Source organism: Panulirus ornatus, chromosome 12 (assembly GCF_036320965.1).
Source record: "Panulirus ornatus isolate Po-2019 chromosome 12, ASM3632096v1, whole genome shotgun sequence".
NCBI classification, from domain to species: domain Eukaryota; kingdom Metazoa; phylum Arthropoda; class Malacostraca; order Decapoda; family Palinuridae; genus Panulirus; species Panulirus ornatus.
In genome coordinates, this window is record NC_092235.1 from 16,661,392 (window position 1) to 16,681,563 (window position 20,172).

Consider the following 20,172-nt stretch of genomic DNA (forward strand, 5'->3'; position numbering starts at 1 on the left):
AAAAATTGATGGACAAACAATAATATTTCAACAAGGCACATTTTTCTGTGGTAACAAAGATAATATTACAGATTCCTTTAAAAAGATCACAAACTACTCCATCCTCACATATATGGAAGTTTAGTTATTCTACTTTGGTGCATATTGTGACTTGACTAATAATCAATATGGTGTATGTATGTACACTAAAATATTCAGAAGTAATATCAAAACAATCCCATCATAACTTACCTGCTCTTTAAGTAACTTTTGCTTCTGCTTTTCTTGTTCTCTTTCCTGAAACCATAGAATACTGTATTACTATATTACAGAGATGGTCTGAAAAAGAATTGAGTTAAGACATGGCACTTACTATTGGTGGTTAGTGGCACCTATTGCAACTACTACTACCTTTACTGCTACTATTACTTGGGGAGAAGACTAGAGAAGTGGCAGTGTAAGCAGTAGTAGAAGTGGCAGTGTAAGTAGTAGTAGTAGTAGTAGTAGTAGTAGTAGTAGTAGTAGTAGTAGTAGTAGTAGTAGTAGTAGTAGTAGTAGTAGTGGCAGGCAACCATCAACCTGGGCAGTACTACAGCATGGGTATAGGAGGGGACAATGACAGAAGTGCAGTGAGGCAGCACAGCAGTATGTCACATTTCCCCTTACTGGCCCAGGTTACTGTATCTTTCATTTCTTTACCTCATCTGTATATCAGATGCTGGCATTAAGTCCACAATCTAACACTTTTATCTCTAAAACATCTTCTGATGACATAATTCACTCATCTCTTACTCTATATTCTTGTTTGGTACTTGTGCCTACTGCTTGCCATGTATATCTTCAATCTCTCAACTAATGAGCCATCTGCCTCTTAATTTCTCTATCTTATATAATCTAGCTTCTATTCATACAAATCCTTGCTATTTGACTTCCTGGCATGAAGCATTGCTCTGCTCACATCCATATGCTGAAATCATTAATGCAAAGGACTTTAATGTACACCACAAGGATTGGTTTGGGACTATCTAGGAAGATCCAAGTGGAGGCAAGGTCTCACTCCCCACTTAACACTCTGGAACAAAATAATTAAACTAGAAACATGAGTTCCTAACCATTATGACCACTCTACCAACATACCTCTAATCCACTATTTTTTTCTCACTGAGGTCCCCTTCAACGAGAGTGTGTGTGTGTGTGTGTGTGTGTGTGTGTGTGTGTGTGTGTGTCTGTGTGTGTGTCTGTGTGTGTCTGTGTGTGTGTGTCTGTGTGTGTGTGTGTGTGTGTGTGTGTGTGTGTGTGTGTGTGTGTGTGTGTGTGTGTGTGTGTGTGTGTGTGTGTGTCTGTGTGTGTGTGTGTCTGTGTGTGTGTGTGTCTGTGTGTGTGTGTGTCTGTGTGTGTGTGTGTGTGTGTGTGTGTGTGTGTGTGTGTGTGTGTGTGTGTGTGTGTGTGTGTGTGTCTGTCTGTGTGTGTGTCTGTCTGTGTGTGTGTCTGTCTGTGTGTGTGTCTGTCTGTGTGTGTGTGTCTGTCTGTGTGTGTGTGTCTGTCTGTGCGTGTGTGTGTGTGTGTGTGTGTGTGTGTGTGTGTGTGTGTGTGTGTGTGTGTGTGTGTGTGTGTGTGTGTGTGTGGGGGGGGGGGGGGGGGGGTGTCATCAGTCATTTTTATGTGGCTTGTTTACTGACCTCTCCTAACAAAATTATTGCTTTGCTGGCCAGGTTGCCTCTGCTTATTGAAAATTTCATTCACTTCTTTTCAGCCCCAAAACCTTTTTATCTTTGGAGCATCTATCACATAACTACTTACTTGCCCTACAGAGGAATACTGCTCATATCTATTCATATGTGTAGGGAGTTCTTCATCCATCAGTTTCCCTCTCCCAATGGCCTGCTAAGGGTGAGGCACTAAAGGACAAGAAGCAGCACTGGAGTTCACCAGTTATGGAGACATTTGTTATGACCACCCCTTTGAGCGAGTTCCCAAAGGGAACAGGCTGTATTCTAACCTTCCTATTAGTAAGATTAGAATCAAAAGCCTTCCATTTCATTAATTTCACCAAGCATCAATTTTCTGCAAAACTGTCTGTTTGCTGAGATGTTGCTGCACTCTCCCTGTTCTATTATTACTTGCCCACCCCTCTCATGAGCTGTCTGCATGTGTCAGTACCAACAAAGCTTTTACTTTACCATTCAGATACCTTCTTTGCTTAAACAATAAAGCTGTGGAATTTTTTCTTTCATCTTTTCCTCCTCCTATATCTCTTTAAGAATCTGGTATGAAAACAGCTGTTGAGCCATGATTCATTTCTTTAGACTTTTCCTTTTGTTTACTTTTCATCCAAGGATAGGGGCACATTTTTCATTTATCAAAAAAGGGGGTGACTGTGTTGTTGACAGGTTGGTAAGGATATTCACTGTATGTATGGTTCATGGTGAAGTGCCTGAGGATTGGCAGAATGCATGCATAGTGCCACTGTATAAGGGCAAAGGGGATAAAGGTGAGTGTTCAAATTACAGAGGTATAAGTTTGTTGAGTATTCCTGGGAAATTATATGGGAGGGTATTGATTGAGAGGGTAAAGGCATGTACAGAGCATCAGATTGGGGAAGAGCAGTGTGGTTTCAGAAGTGGTAGAGGATGTGTGGATCAGGTGTTTGCTATGAAGAATATATGTGAGAAATACTTAGAAAAACAAATGGATTTGTATGTAGCATTCATGGATCTGGAGAAGGTATATGATAAGAGTTGATAGAGATGCTTTGTGGAAGGTATTAAGAGTATATGGTGTGGGAGGCAAGTTGCTAGAAGCAGTGAAAAAGTTTTATCGAGAATGTAAGGCATGTGTATGAGTAGGAAGAGAGGAACTGATTGGTTCTCAGTGAATATCGGTTAGCGGCAGGGGTGCATGATGTGTCCTCGGCTGTTTAATTTGTTTACGGATGGGGGTTGTTAGGGAGGTGAATGCATGAGTTTTGGAGAGAGGGGCACGTATGCAGTCTGTAGTGGATGAGAGGGTTTGGGAAGTGACTCAGTTGTTGTTCGCTGAAGATACAGCGCTGGTGGCTGATTCGGGTGAGAAACTGCATAAGTCAGTGACTGAGTTTGGTAAAATGTGTGAAAGAAGAAACTTGAGAATAAATGTGAATAGGAGCAAGGTTATCAGGTTCAGTAGGGTTGAGGGAAAAGGTAATTGGGAGCTAACTTTAAATGAAGAAATACTGGAGGAAGTGAGGTGTTTTAGATATCTGGGAGTGGATTTAGCAGCAGATGGAACCATGGAAGCTGAAGTGAGTCACAGGGTGGGGGAGGGGGTGAAGGTACTGGGAGCACTAAAGAATGTGTGGAAGGCAAGAACATTATCTCAGAGCAAAAATGGGTATGTTTGAAGGAATAGTGAATCCAACAATGTTATATGGGTGCAAGGCATGAGTTCTGATAGGGTTGTGCAGGGGAGGGTGGATGTGTTGTAAATGAAATGTTTGAGGACAATATGTGGTGTGAGGTGGTTTGATCAAGTAAGTAATGAAAGGGCAAGAGAGATGTGTGTAAAAAAAAAAAAAAGAGTGTGGTTGAAAAAGCAGAAGAGGGTGTATTGAAATGGTTTGGTCACATGGAGAGAATGAGTGAGGAAAGATTGACAAAGAGGATATATGTGTCAGAGGTGGAGGGAACAAGAAGTGGGAGACCAAATTGGAGGTGGAAGGATGGAGTGAAAAAGATTTTGAGTGATCGGGGCCTGAACATACAGGAGGGTGAAAGACGTGCAAGGAGTAGAGTGGTATACTGGGGTCGACCTGCTGTCAATGGATTGAATCCGGGAATGTGAAGCATCTGGGGCAAACCATGGAAAATTTTGTGGGGCCTGGATGTGGAAAGGGAGCTGTGGTTTCGGTGTATTTTACATAACAGCTAAAGACTGAATGTGAACGAATGTGGACTTTGTTGTCTTTTCCTAGCGCTACCTCGCATGCGTGGGCAGGAGGAGGGGGTTGTTGTTTCATGTGTAGTGGGGTGGCGACGGGAATGGATGAAGGCAGCAAGTGTGGATGTGTACACGTTTATATATGTATATGTATGTGTATGCATATGTAGGTATATGTTGAAATGTATAGGTACGTATATGTGCGCGTGTGGGAATTTATGTACATACATGTGTATGTGGGTGGGTTGGGCCATTCTTTCATCTGTTTCCTTGTGCTACCTCGCTAATGCGGGAGACAGCAACTAAGTATAATAAATAAATAAAATAAAAAGCTTTTGCGTGAAAAGAATGATTCAGTACTTTGGGTGACGAAACATGTGCCAGGCAGACCTCTCCTTTAAATATTACATCAGTTTCTGCTCCAGAGAACAGGCTGCTTGTGTCACTGCCATTAGTTAGATATCATAAATCTAGTTAAGTCACTGCATGACATGATTAATGTGTAGCCACCATCAACTTATGGGTGAACCATCATCAACACTTTCTTTTCCTTCATTGCTTAGTTCTGGAACTTTTACCTATTTCCACCAAAATATTCAGAATAATTCTTTATTCTTTGCTTTTCTATCTTATAAACACTTTAAATTTCAGTTAAGACCTGGCCTTGAAGAGGGCTTTAATCACCGACTGAAGTCAACAACATATAAAAAAAAAGTAACTAGATCCCAATACAAATATCTAAACCATCCCATCTAAATCATGGCCTATAAGAAAAAGATAATACTATCTGATCGTTGCTCACCAGTATCACACATCCTGTAGCTGAACCACTGACCCAACAAACCTTACAAAAGCCTGACAAGAAAAAAAAGGCACCATCTGCTGTATGGTATATGGGTGTCAAACGCATGTACCCTTAAAGTCCTTTCTGTCAAACTCCAGAAATACTTCTTGCCCCCAAAACTACATTCAACAGGACTTGAAACTGAAGAAGCATACTTATCAAAAAGGATGACACATGATGTTTCTTTCATTTACTTTGTTACAGTGTATCCTTGAATCTCTTAACATACAATATATGACTAAAGTCACCAGTCAAGACAAAACAAAATTTAGTTGATGGTCATTCAATACTAGCTTATTACCCCTTTAATCTTTCAACAGTTTCTTGTCCATCCCTGTATGACCCCATGTTTTTTAAGTTGTATAAAAGCATCCTTATCCTTACAAAATATGAAACAGACCACATAGAGGTAACTTTAACACTGTAAAGTATAAAAGCATCCCTATTGTAACAAAATAAGAAATAAAACATATAAAGTAAATTTTAGCCACGTAAAGTCCAAGAATACGTTGCTCTGCCACCAGTATTGCAGATAAAAGAAGTGTTACCACAAGACTTGTTTTACCATGATTTTCTTCTACCTTGTTAAATGATGAAATGAGTATCATTTTGCTTTCATTCTGTTATGATCACTAAATGTGTAAATGTATCCTACACACAAGTAAAATCTAAATGTATGTCAATATTATCTTATTTCGAATTACAACAGAAACAATTTCTCTGAAAGAGTCCTAGTGTTACTCAAGACCTCTTTCTAAAGACATGTATATAAGCATTAATGTGGAAATCTTTACTAAAGTGTCAAAATCTACACAAACTGTGTAATACCTTCCTCTTTTATGTATATCTATCGACAAAGGAATTTTGGCAGGATGGTGGGGCTAGCTTGTGGTGCTTATCACACTGCTTGCTTGTTGAGCTATTCTGTTTCTCTCAACCTCTACCCTATTACTCATTTCACATCTTGCTTGTTGAAAGATGCATTTTTTTTTTTTTTTTTGGAACTTACTCCACTGACATAACTGTCTATTCTAAACTTATCTGATCCTGCATTCAACCAAGACTAGCTTTCTTTTGAATGTTTCTATAGTCACTCCATGTATGTCTCTCTATTCATCTGCTATGGCATCAAATAAACATTCCAGTTTCTTCACTGTGGATTAAAAAATGTTCATCTGGTGCCTTTTCAGCATATTTCCAAGTACTACATTTGATTTAATGATTCTGTGTCTACCTGGTAAGATGCTTTCAGTATTTAAGAGGTTGCTTTTTTTTTTCTTCAACTTGTTGCCATGCATATAATCACACATCTTTCCCTATGTTTTTCTAAACCACATAATTCAAGTTCTTTCACTCTCTCTTGGTAGTTCATATGCTCTACTCCAATGATTTTCTTTATAGATTTTTTTGAATGCTTTCTAGTTTGTTTATTTGTCTGCTTAACATGAAGCCAAAAAAACACAGTAGTATTCAGATGCTTCTTATTTTACACATAAAAAATCTTTATCATTAGTTTTCTTCTGTAATTTCATAAGTTCTTCGCATCATACTGCTCATTATCTGGCTTGAGATTGTTATCCTATCAATTTGCTTTTCAAATTCAAGTCTCTCATTCATAATGATTTCCACCTTGATAATTGTTTCACAATCTAATTCTTTTCCTGCAGGGCTTTCATATTCAGAACTGTATATTGTTAAATGTCCTATGACATATTCATTTGAATTTCTTTTCTTTGATTTCCATTAGGTTTTCTTCTACCCACCTGAATATGATATTCAAATCTCTTTGCATTTTTTCTTAACCATCACTATCTCCTGTTTTACTCAATCCTGTGTCATCTGCAAAACATATGAATATACTCATATTTACATTCTTATTGATGTCATACATAACAATCACAAAGAGTACTGAGTTAATACTGTTTCCTTAGGGACACTCGAAAGGACTTCTTCATCAAACGTTTCAATTTGCAACAGCACAATGAGCTCATAAAACATATCCTAGTTGGATTCAACTAACCACACCACCTCCTATACAGTACTAGTAGCCACTGACATCAACTAAGCATCTGAAATCCCTGACACACTCACACAAAAAATACCTACCACCAGCCTCTAAAACAATGACAAAATCACTCACAAAGGTTTCACCTCTAAAATACTCAAACTCTACAATTGGGTTCCACAAGGAGTAGTTATTTTTCTAACTCTCTTCAATCTCCTCCTGCACAAACTCCCATTACCTCAGGCAAACCTCAGCATGAAGGTCCTTTCATATGCAAACAACCTTACAATCACAACACCCTAATACCACAATATCTATCTATCTATATCTTTGGCACCTGTTCCAGTTGGAACTCCCTCAGAAGGGTGGCCACAGCAACAGTCTCCACAACTAAAGAACTCCAGTGCTGCTTCTTAACCTTAAGTGCCACACCCTTAACAAGCCACTGGTAGAGGGCAAGTCTAGCACAGTGTGTGACAAGGCTCCTACCTAACATTCCTAATGACTACTTCTAGCTAAAGCTCTGACTTACCACTTCTACTTAATGTTACTACCTAATGCTCCAGCCTAAATCATCCTACATACTAACTCTATCTACTGCTCCTACCATTTTACCAAAAGGTGGGGCTAGCACATACTGCTCAATGCGGGAAAATCTAGTTATGAAGAATGATAGCAACATCAAATATGCTGCACTACATCAAACAATTGAAACAATAGCTCACACAGAAGAGAATGTCTATATCTCCAATGAAGTATTCAATCATTCCCCTAACCTAACCCAGACAGACAGAAATTCAGCTCACATCCTCCAGTCACCCTGAGCAGATTCTCTCAAACTAAACAAAGCATGAACCAATTAAAGGTATCACACAACACACAACATTCACTTTCCGCACTAATAACATCAACAGAACACAAAAAGACAATAGATTTGGACAAGAAAAAGAATCCTTCAGTATCCTATACAAACAATTCATCTATTTATATTATATATTTTGCTTTGTCGCTGTCTCCCGCATTTGCGAGGTAGCGCAAGGAAACAGACGAAAGAAATGGCCCAAGCCACCCTCATACACAATGTATACACACACACGTCCACACACGCAAATATACATACCTATACATCTCAATGTACACATATATATACATACACAGACACATACATATATACCCATGCACACAATTCACACTGCCTGCCCCCATTCACTCCCATCGCCACCTCGCCACACATGGAATACCTTCCCCCTCCCCCCTCATGTGTGTGAGGTAGCACTAGGAAAAGACAACAAAGGCCCCATTCGTTCACACTCAGTCTCTAGCTGCCACGCAATAATGCCCGAAACCACAGGTCCCTTTCCACATCCAGGCCCCACACAACTTTCCATGGTTTACCCCAGATGCTTCACATGCCCTGATTCAATCCACTGACAGCACGTCAACCCCGGTATACCACATCGATCCAATTCACTCTATTCCTTGCCCTCCTTTCACCCTCCTGCATCTTCAGGCCCCAATCACACAAAATCTTTTTCACTCCATCTTTCCACCTCCAATTTGATCTCCCACTTCTCCTCGTTCCCTCCACCTCCAACACATATATCCTCTTGGTCAATCTTTCCTCACTCATTCTCTCCATGTGCCCAAACCATTTCAAAACACCCTCTTCTGCTCTCTCAACCACACTCTTTTTATTTCCACACATCTCTCTCACCCTTACGTTACTTACTCGATCAAACCACCTCACACCACACATTGTCCTCAAACATCTCATTTCCAGCACATCCATCCTCCTGCGCACAACTCTATCCACAGCCCACGCCTCGCAACCATACAACATTGTTGGAACCACTATTCCTTCAAACATACCCATTTTTGCTTTCCAAGATAATGTTCTCGACTTCCATACATTCTTCAAGGCTCCCAGAATTTTCACCCCCTCCCCCACCCTATGATCCACTTCCGCTTCCATGGTTCCATCAGCTGCCAAATCCACTCCCAGATATCTAAAACACTTTACTTCCTCCAGTTTTTCTCCATTCAAACTTACCTCCCAATTGACTTGACCCTCAACCCTACTGTACCTAATAACCTTCCTCTTATTCACATTTACTCTTAACTTTCTTCTTTCACACACTTTACCAAACTCAGGCACCAGCTTCTGCAGTTTCTCACATGAATCAGCCACCAGCGCTGTATCATCAGCGAACAACAACTGACTCACTTCCCAAGCTCTCTCATCCACAACAGACTTCATACTTGCCCCTCTTTTCAAAACTCTTGCATTCACCTCCCTAAACAACCCCATCCATAAACAAATCAAACAACCATGGAGACATCACACACCCCTGCCGCAAACCTACATTCACTGAGAACCAATCACTTTCCTCTCTTCCTACACGTACACATGCCTTACATCCTCGATAAAAACTTTTCACTGCTTCTAACAACTTGCCTCCCACACCATATATTCTTAATACCTTCCACAGAGCATCTCTATCAACTCTATCATATGCCTTCTCCAGATCCATAAATGCTACATACAAATCCATTTGCTTTTCTAAGTATTTCTCACATACATTCTTCAAAGCAAACACCTGATCCACACATCCTCTACCACTTCTGAAACCACACCTCCCCGGTCTTTCACCCTCTCAAAAGCAAATATAACAAAAGCTGCACACCAAACAAAATGGAGCACTCAGAACAATCACTCACTGCCTAGCAACATCTTCACAATGCAACAAAAATCCTCCTAATATAGTCTCATCTCAACATGCTTAGCACTGAATTATATGCAACAGCACTGAACCCCTCCCATCCAAACCACTCTATACACTAACCCCCAATTCAGTCTTAAACTCCAACCAGCCATATATAAACCCATCAAAACCACACTCCCAAGACAAACTCAGGTCACACTCTCTCACTTACGCTCTCAACATCATTCATCACAAAAATACTACAAACATTGTTTCAACATATCCCAAGACACATTAAACCCACAAAAAAAGCAATCAAAAAGGGACACCAGGCACTTACTATTCAACTGCCCTGCACTCTTTGCATATAGACATACATATAACATAACAATTTATGACCTGTGGTCCCAACTAATGCATGTGGCCAGCTTTTTGGGAGCTGCAGAAGCCTCATGAGGATGGGGACTCCTAGGGCTGGAAGCAAGAAATACTTTGAATTTTCTGTTTGTCAGAAATTTATTGATAAATTTTTGCTAATCATCATCTAATATTATGCTTTGCTATTTTCTTTAGTAGTACTCTATGACTATTTTGTTAAATGCTTTTTCAAAGTAAAAAAAAAACAATGCCCTTTCTTTTTCCTCTAATCAGCATTTCACATGTCATTACACCCCCTTCCCAACATATGTATGTGTTCTGTTCTGACCGACTGTTCAGATCTAGAAATGGACATAAGTTGGACGCAAGTCAGCATGGCCCATAGAAATCGTATACCTGTACAGCATTCCTTTATCCTACTCAATTTCTATCATGAGTACCTCATTCTCTATTAACCAGCTTTATTATATGATTCTGATGTTTCGTTTTACCTTTTATTTAAGATTCTTTAGTTCATGTTTCATAATTTACATTTTCTAACATATAAATACTTTCTGGTTGTATTTCCATGGTTCCATTGGCTGCCATATCCACTATAATACAACCTCTTAAATCTATATATGCTATTTGCATTAAACATGTCCTAAGTCATTCTGTTCCATTCATCCATCATTCTTATATGATAAAGGTATTTCTTTATATCATTTATAACAAGTTTCTTGTATTTCTCTCTTGTGTCTCCCTAGGTGATGTGATTATTACGCGGGAGTGCACCTGGGAACTTACCATGTTTCATTTTCCCCGTGGACTCATAGGAATGTGTATATATGTACATGTCTGTGCATGTATATATGTTGAAATGTATAAGTATGTATATGTACGTGTTTGAATATACATGTGTATGTGGGTGGGTTGGGCCATTCCTTCGTCTGTTTCCTTGCACTACCTCGCTAATGCGGGAGACAGAGACAAAGTATAATAAATAATATAAAATAAATATAAACAAGTTTCTTAATCAATTTCATGTTATGTCCTCTGGTTGCTCTATCCCTATACATATGGATAAATTGTTCAGTCAACACCAGTGGTCTCTTTTAAAAACTCAAAGGCTGTGATCAGTTCACCCCTCACCCTCCTCTCTTCCACGGTGGGTAAATTCACAGCCTACGGTCTCCCTATAACTCATTTCTTCTCTATTAGCTCTTAGTGCTTTTTAGATTGGGTAACCAAACCTAAGAAACAGCATACTCTGGTTTTGGCCTTAGGATATCTTTTTTTCTTTATGTTACCTGAGACAGCAAAGGCAGCTGAGACCCTAACTAAGGCCAGCCCATTAATGCCATGAATATATATATTTTCTTGGAGGCATACAAGGTTGAGAGCTATGGCATATTCTCCTTAACCCATTTTCTTGTGCAGTTTCTATTTGCTCTAAAAATCGTATGGTAAATAGAAAAAGTACATAAGAAAATAAAAAAAAGAGAATGTGCCAAAGCTTTCAACCTCATGGACTCCAAGAAAATATTCTGCCTGGCTATATCAACACACATATGTTAAGGAACAAGTTAATTAGAATATAAGTTTAAGTGGGGAAAAAGTGGAGGAAGTGAAGTGTTTTAGATATCTGGGATTGGACTTAGCATCGAATGGAACCATGGTAGTGGAAGGGAGTCACACATTAGGGGAGGAGTCGAAGGTTTTGGGAGTGATGAAGAATGTGGAAGGAGAGAACATTACTTCGGAGAGCAAAAATGGGTATGTTTGAAGGAATAGCATTTCCAACAATATTATACTGTAGCAAAGCTTGGGCTACAGACAGGGTTGTATGGAGGAGGGTGAATGAGTTGGAAATGAAATGTTTGAGGACAACATGTGGTGTGAAGTGGTTTGATTAAGTAATGAAAGGGGAAGAGAGATGAGTGGAAATAAAAAGAGTGTGGTTGAGAGAGCAGAAGAGGATGTATTGAAATAGTTTGGACATATGGAGAGAATGAGTGAAGAGAGATTGACAAAGAGGATATACGTGTCAAGAGGTGGAGGGGACAAGAAGTGGGAGACCAAATAGAAGGTGGAAGGATGAAGTGAAAAAGATATTGAGCGATCAGGGCCTGAACGTACAGCAGAGTGAGAGGTATGCAAGCATAATAGAATGAATTGGAATGATATGGTATAACTTGGTCAATGTGCTGTCAATGGACTGAACTAGGGCATGTGAAACATCTGGGGTAAACCATGGAAAGGTCAGTGGGGCCTGGAGGTGGAGAGGGAGCTGTGATTTCGGTGCATTATGCATGACAGATAAGAGACTGAGTGTAACTCAATGTGGCCTTTTTTGTCTGTTTTCCTGGCACTACCTCGCTGAAGCAGGGGGTAGCGATACTGTTTCCTGTAGGAAGGAGTAGAGCCAGGAATAGATGAAGGCAAGCAAGTATGAATTTGTACATGAGTATATGTCTATATATGTGTATGTGTATGTATATAAGTTGATACGTATAAGTATGTATATGTGCATGTATGGGTATTTCTTAATATATGTGTATATATGAGTGTTGAGTATTCCTGGTAAATTATATGGGAGGGTATTGATTGAGAGGGTGAAGGCAGGTACAGAGCATCAGATTGGGGAAGAGCAGTGTGGTTTCAGAAGTGGTAGAGGATGTGTGGATCAGGTGTTTGCTTTGAAGAATGTATGTGAGAAATACTTAGAAAAACAAATGGATTTGTATGTAGCATTTATGGATCAGGAGAAGGCATATGATAGAGTTGATAGAGATACTCTGTGGAAGGTTTTAAGAATATATGGTGTGGGAGGCAAGTTGTTAGAAGCAGTGAAAAGTTTTTATCGAGGATGTAAGGCATGTGTACGTGTAGGAAGAGAGGAAAATGATTGGTTCTCAGTGAATGTAGGTTTGGGTAAGGGGTGTGTGATGTCTCCATGGTTGTTTAATTTGTTTATGGATGGGGTTGTGAGGGAGGTGAATGCAAGAGTTTTGGAAAGAGGGGCAAGTATGCAGTCTGTTCTGGATGAGAGAGCTTGGGAAGTGAGTCAGTTGTTGTTCGCTGATGATACAGCGCTGGTGGCTGATTCATGTAAGAAACTGCAGAAGCTGGTGACTGAGTTTGGTAAAGTGTGTGAAAGAAGAAAGTTAAGAGTAAATGTGAATAAGAGCCAGGTTATTAGGTACAGTAGGGTTGAGGGTCAAGTCAATTGGGAGGTAAGTTTGAATGGAGAAAAACAGGAGGAAGTAAAGTGTTTTAGATATCTGGGAGTGGATTTGGCAGCGGATGGAACCATGGTAGCGGAAGTGAATCATAGGGTGGGGGAGGGGGCGAAAATTCTGGGAGCCTTGAAAAATGTTTGGAAGTCGAGAACATTATCTCGGAAAGCAAAAATGGGTATGTTTGAAGGAATAGTGGTTCCAACAATGTTGTATGGTTGCGAGGCGTGGGCTATTGATAGAGTTGTGCGCAGGAGGGTGGATGTGCTGGAAATGAGATGTTTGAGGACAATATGTGGTGTGAGGTGGTTTGATTGAGTAAGTAATGTATGGGTGAGAGAGATGTGTGGAAATAAAAAGAGTGTGGTTGAGAGAGCAGAAGAGGGTGTTTTGAAATGGTTTGGTCACATGGAGAGAATGAGTGGGGAAAGATTGACCGAGAGGATATATGTGTCAGAGGTGGAGGGAACGAGGAGAAGTGGGAGACCAAATTGGAGGTGGAAAGATGGAGTGAAAAAGATTTTGAGTGATCGGGGCCTGATCATGCAGGAGGGTGAAAGGCGTGCAAGGAATAGAGTGAATTGGAATGATGTGGTATACCGGGGTAGACGTGCTGTCAGTGGATTGAACCAGGGTATGTGAAGCGTCTGGGGTAAACCATGGAAAGTGTGTGGGGCCTGGATGTGGAAAGGGAGCTGTGGTTTCGGTGCATTATTACATGACAGCTAGAGACTGAGTGTGAACAAATGGGGCCTTTGGTGTCTTTCCTAGCGCTACCTCACACACATGAGGGGGGAGGGGGTTGTTATTCCATGTATGGCGAGGTGGCGATGGGAACAAATAAAGGCAGACAGTATGAATTATGTACATGTGTATATATGTATATGTCTGTGTGTGTATATATATGTGTACATTGAGATGTATAGGTATGTATATTGTGCGTGTGTGGACATGTATGTATATACATGTGTATGTGGGCGGGTTGGGCCATTCTTTCGTCTGTTTCCTTGCGCTACCTCGCTAACGCGGGAGACAGCGACAAAGCAAAATAAATAAAATAAATAAAATAAATGAGTGGATGGACCATTCTTTGTCTGTTTGCTGGCAATACCTCATTGATACGGGAAATGACAATCAAGTATAACAATAATAATAATAATAATAATAATATAATAATAATAATAATAATAATAATAATAATAATAATAATAATAATAATAATTTTATAATTCATTTATTTTGCTTTGTCGCTGTCTTCCGCGTTAGCGAGGTAGCGCAAGGAAACAGACGAAAGAATGGCCCAACCTGCCCACATACACGTATATACATACACGTCCACACACGCAAATATACATACCTATACATCTCAATGTACACATATATAAACACACACAGACATATACATATATACACATGTACATAATTCATACAGTCTGCCTTTATTTGTCCACATCGCCACCTCACCACACATGGAATAACAATCCCCTTGCCCCAAATGTGTGCGAGGTAGCGCTAGGAAAGACACCAAAGGCCCCATTCGTTCACACTCAGTCTCTAGCTGTCATGTAATAATGCACCGAAACCACAGCTCCCTTTCCACATCCAGGCCCCACACACTTTCCATGGTTTACCCCAGACGCTTCACATGCCCTGGTTCAATCCATTGACAGCACGTCGACCCCGGTATACCACATCGTTCCAATTCACTCTATTCCTTGCACGCCTTTCACCCTCCTGCATGTTCAGGCCCCGATCACACAAAATCTTTTTCACTCCATCTTTCCACCTCCAATTTGGTCTCCCACTTCTCCTCGTTCCCTCCATCTCCGACACATATATCCTCTCGGTCAATCTTTCCCCACTCATTCTCTCCATGTGACCAAACCATTTCAAAACACCCTCTTCTGCTCTCTCAACCACACTCTTTTTATTTCCACACATCTCTCTCACCCATACATTACTTACTTGATCAAACCACCTCACACCACATATTGTCCTCAAACATCTCATTTCCAGCACATCCACCCTCCTGCACACAACTCTATCCATAGCCCACGCCTCGCAAACATACAACATTGTTGGAACCACTATTCCTTCAAACATACCCATTTTTGCTTTCCGAGATAATGTTCTCAACTTCCAAACATTCTTCAAGGCTCCCAGAATTTTCGCCCCCTTCCCCACCCTATGATTCACTTCCGCTTCCATGGTTCCATCCGCTGCCAGATCCACTCCAAGATATCTAAAACACTTTACTTCCTCCAGTTTTTCTCCATTCAAACTTACCTCCCAATTGACTTGACCCTCAACCCTACTGTACCTAATAACCTTGCTCTTATTCACATTTACTCTTAACTTTCCTCTTTCACACACTTTACCAAACTCAGTCACCAGCTTCTGCAGTTTCTTACATGAATCAGCCACCAGCACTGTATCATCAGCGAACAACAACTGACTCACTTCCCAAGCTCTCTCATCCCCAACAGACTGCATACTTGCCCCTCTTTCCAAAACTCTTGCATTCACCTCCCTAACAACCCCATCCATATACAAATCAAACAACCATGGAGACATCACACACCCCTGACCCAAACCTACATTCACTGAGAACCAATCACTTTCCTCTCTTCCTACACGTACACATGACTTACATCCTCGATAAAAACTTTTCACTGCATCTAACAACTTGCCTCCCACACCATATATTCTTAAAACCTTCCACAGAGCATCTCTATCAACACTATCATATGCCTTCTCCAGATCCATAAATGCTACACACAAATCCATTTGTTTTTCTAAGTATTTCTCACATACATTCTTCAAAGCAAACACCTGATCCACACATCCTCTACCACTTCTGAAACCACACTGCTCTTCCCCAATCTGATGCTCTGTACATGCCTTCACCCTCTTAATCAATACCCTCCCATATAATTTACCAGGAATACTCAACAAACTTATACCTCTGTAATTTGAGCACTCACTCTTACCCCCTTTGCCTTTGTACAATGGCACTATGCAAGCATTCCGCCAATCCTCAGGCACCTCACCATGAATCATACATACATTAAATGGGAGACCAAATTGGAGGTGGAAAGATGGAGTGAAAAAGATTTTGAGTGATCGGGGCCTGAACATGCAGGAGGGTGAAAGGCGGGCAAGGAATAGAGTGAATTGGATCGATGTGGTATACCAGGGTTGACGTACTGTCAGTGGATTGAATCAGGGCATGTGAAGCGTCTGGGGTAAACCATGGAAAGTTGTGTGGGGCCTGGATGTGGAAAGGGACCTGTGGTTTCGGGCATTATTGCATGACAGCTAGAGACTGAGTGTGAACGAATGGGGCGTTTGTTGTCTTTTCCTAGCACTACCTCGCACACATGAGGGGGGGAGGGGGATGGTATTCCATTTGTGGCGAGGTGGCGATGGGAATGAATAAAGGCAGTGTGAATTGTGTGCATGGGTATATATGTATGTGTCTGTGTGTGTATAAATATGTGTACATTGAGATGTATAGGTATGTATATTTGCGTGTGTGGACGTGTATGTATATACATGTGTATGGGGGTGGGTTGGGCCATTTCTTTCGTCTATTTCCTTGCGCTACCTCGCAAATGCGGGAGACGGCAACAAAGCAAAATAAAATAAATAATAAATAATAATAATAATAATAATAATAACAAATAAAATGGCTATGATCCCCCAAAACATTAGACTAGGAAAGTACAAAGAAGAACAACAGTAACTATCAAAATCCCATGTCTTCTTGTAATGAATGGGAGACTTTATTTAATGAATAAGGCTTTTAAGAGCAACTCATTCCACTAAGAGTTACTCAAGATGATATAAAAAGATTCAATAGTTACTCTTTCTGGAACAAAACATAAGCTCTTTATCTGGGTGAAGCAAAATTCAATAAATCTAAAGATTTATAAATTTTTTTTTATTATACAAATTTGCCATTTCCCGCATTGGCGAGGTAGCGGTTCTCTGTTCCTTCTTTTGGAAATCAAAAATGGGAGGGGAGGATCTACAACCCCCGCTCCCTCCTCTTTTAGTCACTTTTTATGACAGATATATGAAAAGTCCTACACCTATTTTTGTGAACATTATAAACAGTTTGTGAAGAAGTGCATAGCTATGCAAGAGAACAGTTCAGTTTTATGTTAATGGGTCCTTGTGGTATGTCAACTTATGTGCATTACTGTAATTACTCATCACTTACTATCAAACCATGAGCATTAATGTTATTCATTATATCTTTTCTTACATAGTCACCATTTCCTGTATGAGTGAGGTAGCATGTATAATGTATGTACTTCACTTACTAATGAACTTAATTTTTCAAATGCACCCATCTTCCCTGATTTAGCAATACAGCAAAGGAACAAAATCCTTACATTTCTAGCAAAAAATACTATATCACAGTCTCTTTCCTACTTATGTACATTACACAGGTAGAGCACAGACACTCCTCTAGTGTTTTTCCATCTTGCTCTATTTCTTGCTATGCCTACTGCAATCACACCAATAATATAAATGAGCATTCTTCCTCATCTTTGTACTAATTATCATCAAAGTAATGCAGTCAACAATATTTCTTTAGGTCTAAAACTCGAAAATCACTAACCTGGGCTTTTCTGAGCTGTTCATATAACCTTTGCCGATTCTCCTCCTCTCTCTGTTTTCGAAGGTCCTGAGGAAAAGGATTGTGTATAACCCATGATTATAATCAACTTAAAAAGATTTATCATCATTCTGTAAAACCATTACTGAATATTCTCAATATCTCATCAAAAGCATATGACCTCCTACAGTTACATATAACAAGCTCACACCTAAATTTCATCTCTGCTCAACTTACAAGTTTTATATCAAGCCGATAAATAATAAACATCCCTATCACAGTATTACATTGAAAAGTTTAAACACTTTTGACAAACACATCCACTTACAGAAATAGGGTACATACCTCCTTTTCTCTTCGCAGTTCCTCCTGTTTTTTAACACGCTCTTGCTCTCTTTGTAATCTGGAAAAAGGTGTTTCCTGTCAGATCACATTCAGACATATGCGAGTAATTAATAAGAAAAAAAAAATAAGCACACAGGAAAATCTGACCGTTTCAACAAATTCAGGTTAAGAACTACAAAAATCTAAAAGAAATTACATGTAAGAACCATAGCCATAAAAGGATCATCAAAAAGCATTAACCAATCACAAAAATTCAAGCCCACAACCTTGCAACTAGTACCACTTTCTGCTAATCACATAAATGTTTACACTCCCCCCACCTTTACATCAAACTAAACCACCATGAGTTCAGACTAGAATACAAAACAAGCATGTCCTGATTCTTTTTTCTCATACATATTCTTTATTCTTATACACAGAGAGACACTAAAAGAAGTCTTTTCATATCAAAACCCCCCTCTGTGATAGCATGAGCTGAATGAAATGTATGCACAGCAATTGGAAAAAAAAGTTTTATCATTAAGAAAAACTGACTAATAAATCAATTGTGGTTTTCAAATCCCTTCCCGTTCATTTTTCTTTTCATGAAAGACAAAATATGAACTTGGATTTTCAGAATGTTATCAATTTACTTCCCAATCATACAGAATACAAACCATGATGATAGAAAAGAACCACAAAAAAAAATTGAGATAATCAAGCTGTGGAGAAAATACAAAGTTCTTCTTTGGCTTATATTTGGATCTAAAAGCCAAAATGAGCACTCTAAAGCAAATGTAATACAGTAGAATCCTTGAAAAAATAAAAACTAATATTTGTATTAGAAACTACGGATCACACCAGTTCACATATTATGTGTGTAAAATATCAAATAACTATACAAAAATGTCACTGGATCTTTCTAGATATCCTCATCAACTCCATTCCCATATCTACGGAGCACATCGAGAGCATACAGGAATGCATCTTTTATGGTGACTGATTTTTCAAAATTGGGGTGCATAGCAATACAGGATAATGTTGCTGGAACTCATACAGTATTAGTGCACAGAGAAACTCATATAATGTCACGTATCTGTTATCTTCTTATTCCTAATTACTGGAAAACATTACTGATTCGCATGAATTAAAAAACTCAAGACACACTCTTCCCTCTCATGAATATTCACTCTGTATAGGTTTGATCATGCACTGATTACTGTCTTATACTGCTTTGTTCCACTTTTGGCTTGTTCTTATAATGCATTTATATTGTACAGTGTACTTTTGTTGAATTCAGATTATATGGCAAAAGCCTAAAAAAAAATGAGTCTAGGGGAGTAGTGGAGACTGAATTAGCAGAAAACAAGGCTCCATTACCAGAAAAAGGCAAAGAAAGAACAGGGAAAAAGGACACAAGGGTGAGAATGCTATGCTTCAAGAAGAGTATAATCATGGAAGCAGAGGTGTGTATCAAAAATTAAAGTAAAATAAGGTAGGAAGGAGAGATGGATGTATATGGTACAATGAAGGGGTATACACAGCAGTACAATATGAGAGGCATATATGAAGTCTCTGAAAGAATAAAAGGTGAGAACAATGGAAGTAAGGGGAGTGGGGGAGGAATGGGATGTATTTAGGGAATCAGTGATGGATTGCGCAAAAGATGCTTGTGGCATGAGAAGAGTGGGAGGTGGGTTGATTAGAAAGGGTAGTGAGTGGTGGGATGAAGAAGTAAGAGTATTAGTGAAAGAGAAGAGAGAGGCATTTGGACGATTTTTGCAGGGAAAAAATTATATTGAGTGGGAGACGTATAAAAGAAAGAGACAGGAGGTCAAGGGAAAGGTGCAAGAGGTGAAAAAAAGGGCAAATGAGAGTTGGGGTGAGAGAGTATCATTAAATTTTAGGGAGAATAAAAAGATGTTCTGGAAGGAGGTAAATAAAGTGCGAAAGACAAGGGAGCAAATGGGAACTTCGGTGAAGGGCGCAAATGGGGAGGTGATAACAAGTAGTGGTGATGTGAGAAGGAGATGGAGTGAGTATTTTGAAGGTTTGTTGAATGTGTTTGATGATAGAGTGGCAGATATAGGGTGTTTTGGTCGAGGTGGTGTGCAAAGTGAGAGGGTTAGGGAAAATGAGTTGGTAAACAGAGAAGAGGTAGTAAAAGCTTTGCGGAAGAT

The 20,172-nt window shown here is 39.6% G+C and overlaps 1 protein-coding gene across 33 annotated transcripts in view; it reads right to left on the reverse strand.

Moving 5' to 3' along the window:
• Positions 1–20,172, reverse strand: part of tou (bromodomain adjacent to zinc finger domain 2B toutatis) — a 1,094,933-nt gene that overhangs the window by 305,569 nt on the left and 769,192 nt on the right. For all 33 annotated transcript variants that reach the window (XM_071667361.1, XM_071667356.1, XM_071667362.1 and 30 more), the window contains 3 exons: positions 18,014–18,071; positions 17,672–17,737; positions 232–276 (listed from right to left, as the gene is read on the reverse strand). In XM_071667361.1, coding sequence (XP_071523462.1) covers positions 232–276; positions 17,672–17,737; positions 18,014–18,071 — 169 coding nt within the window. The remainder of the gene's footprint in view (positions 1–231; positions 277–17,671; positions 17,738–18,013; positions 18,072–20,172) is intronic.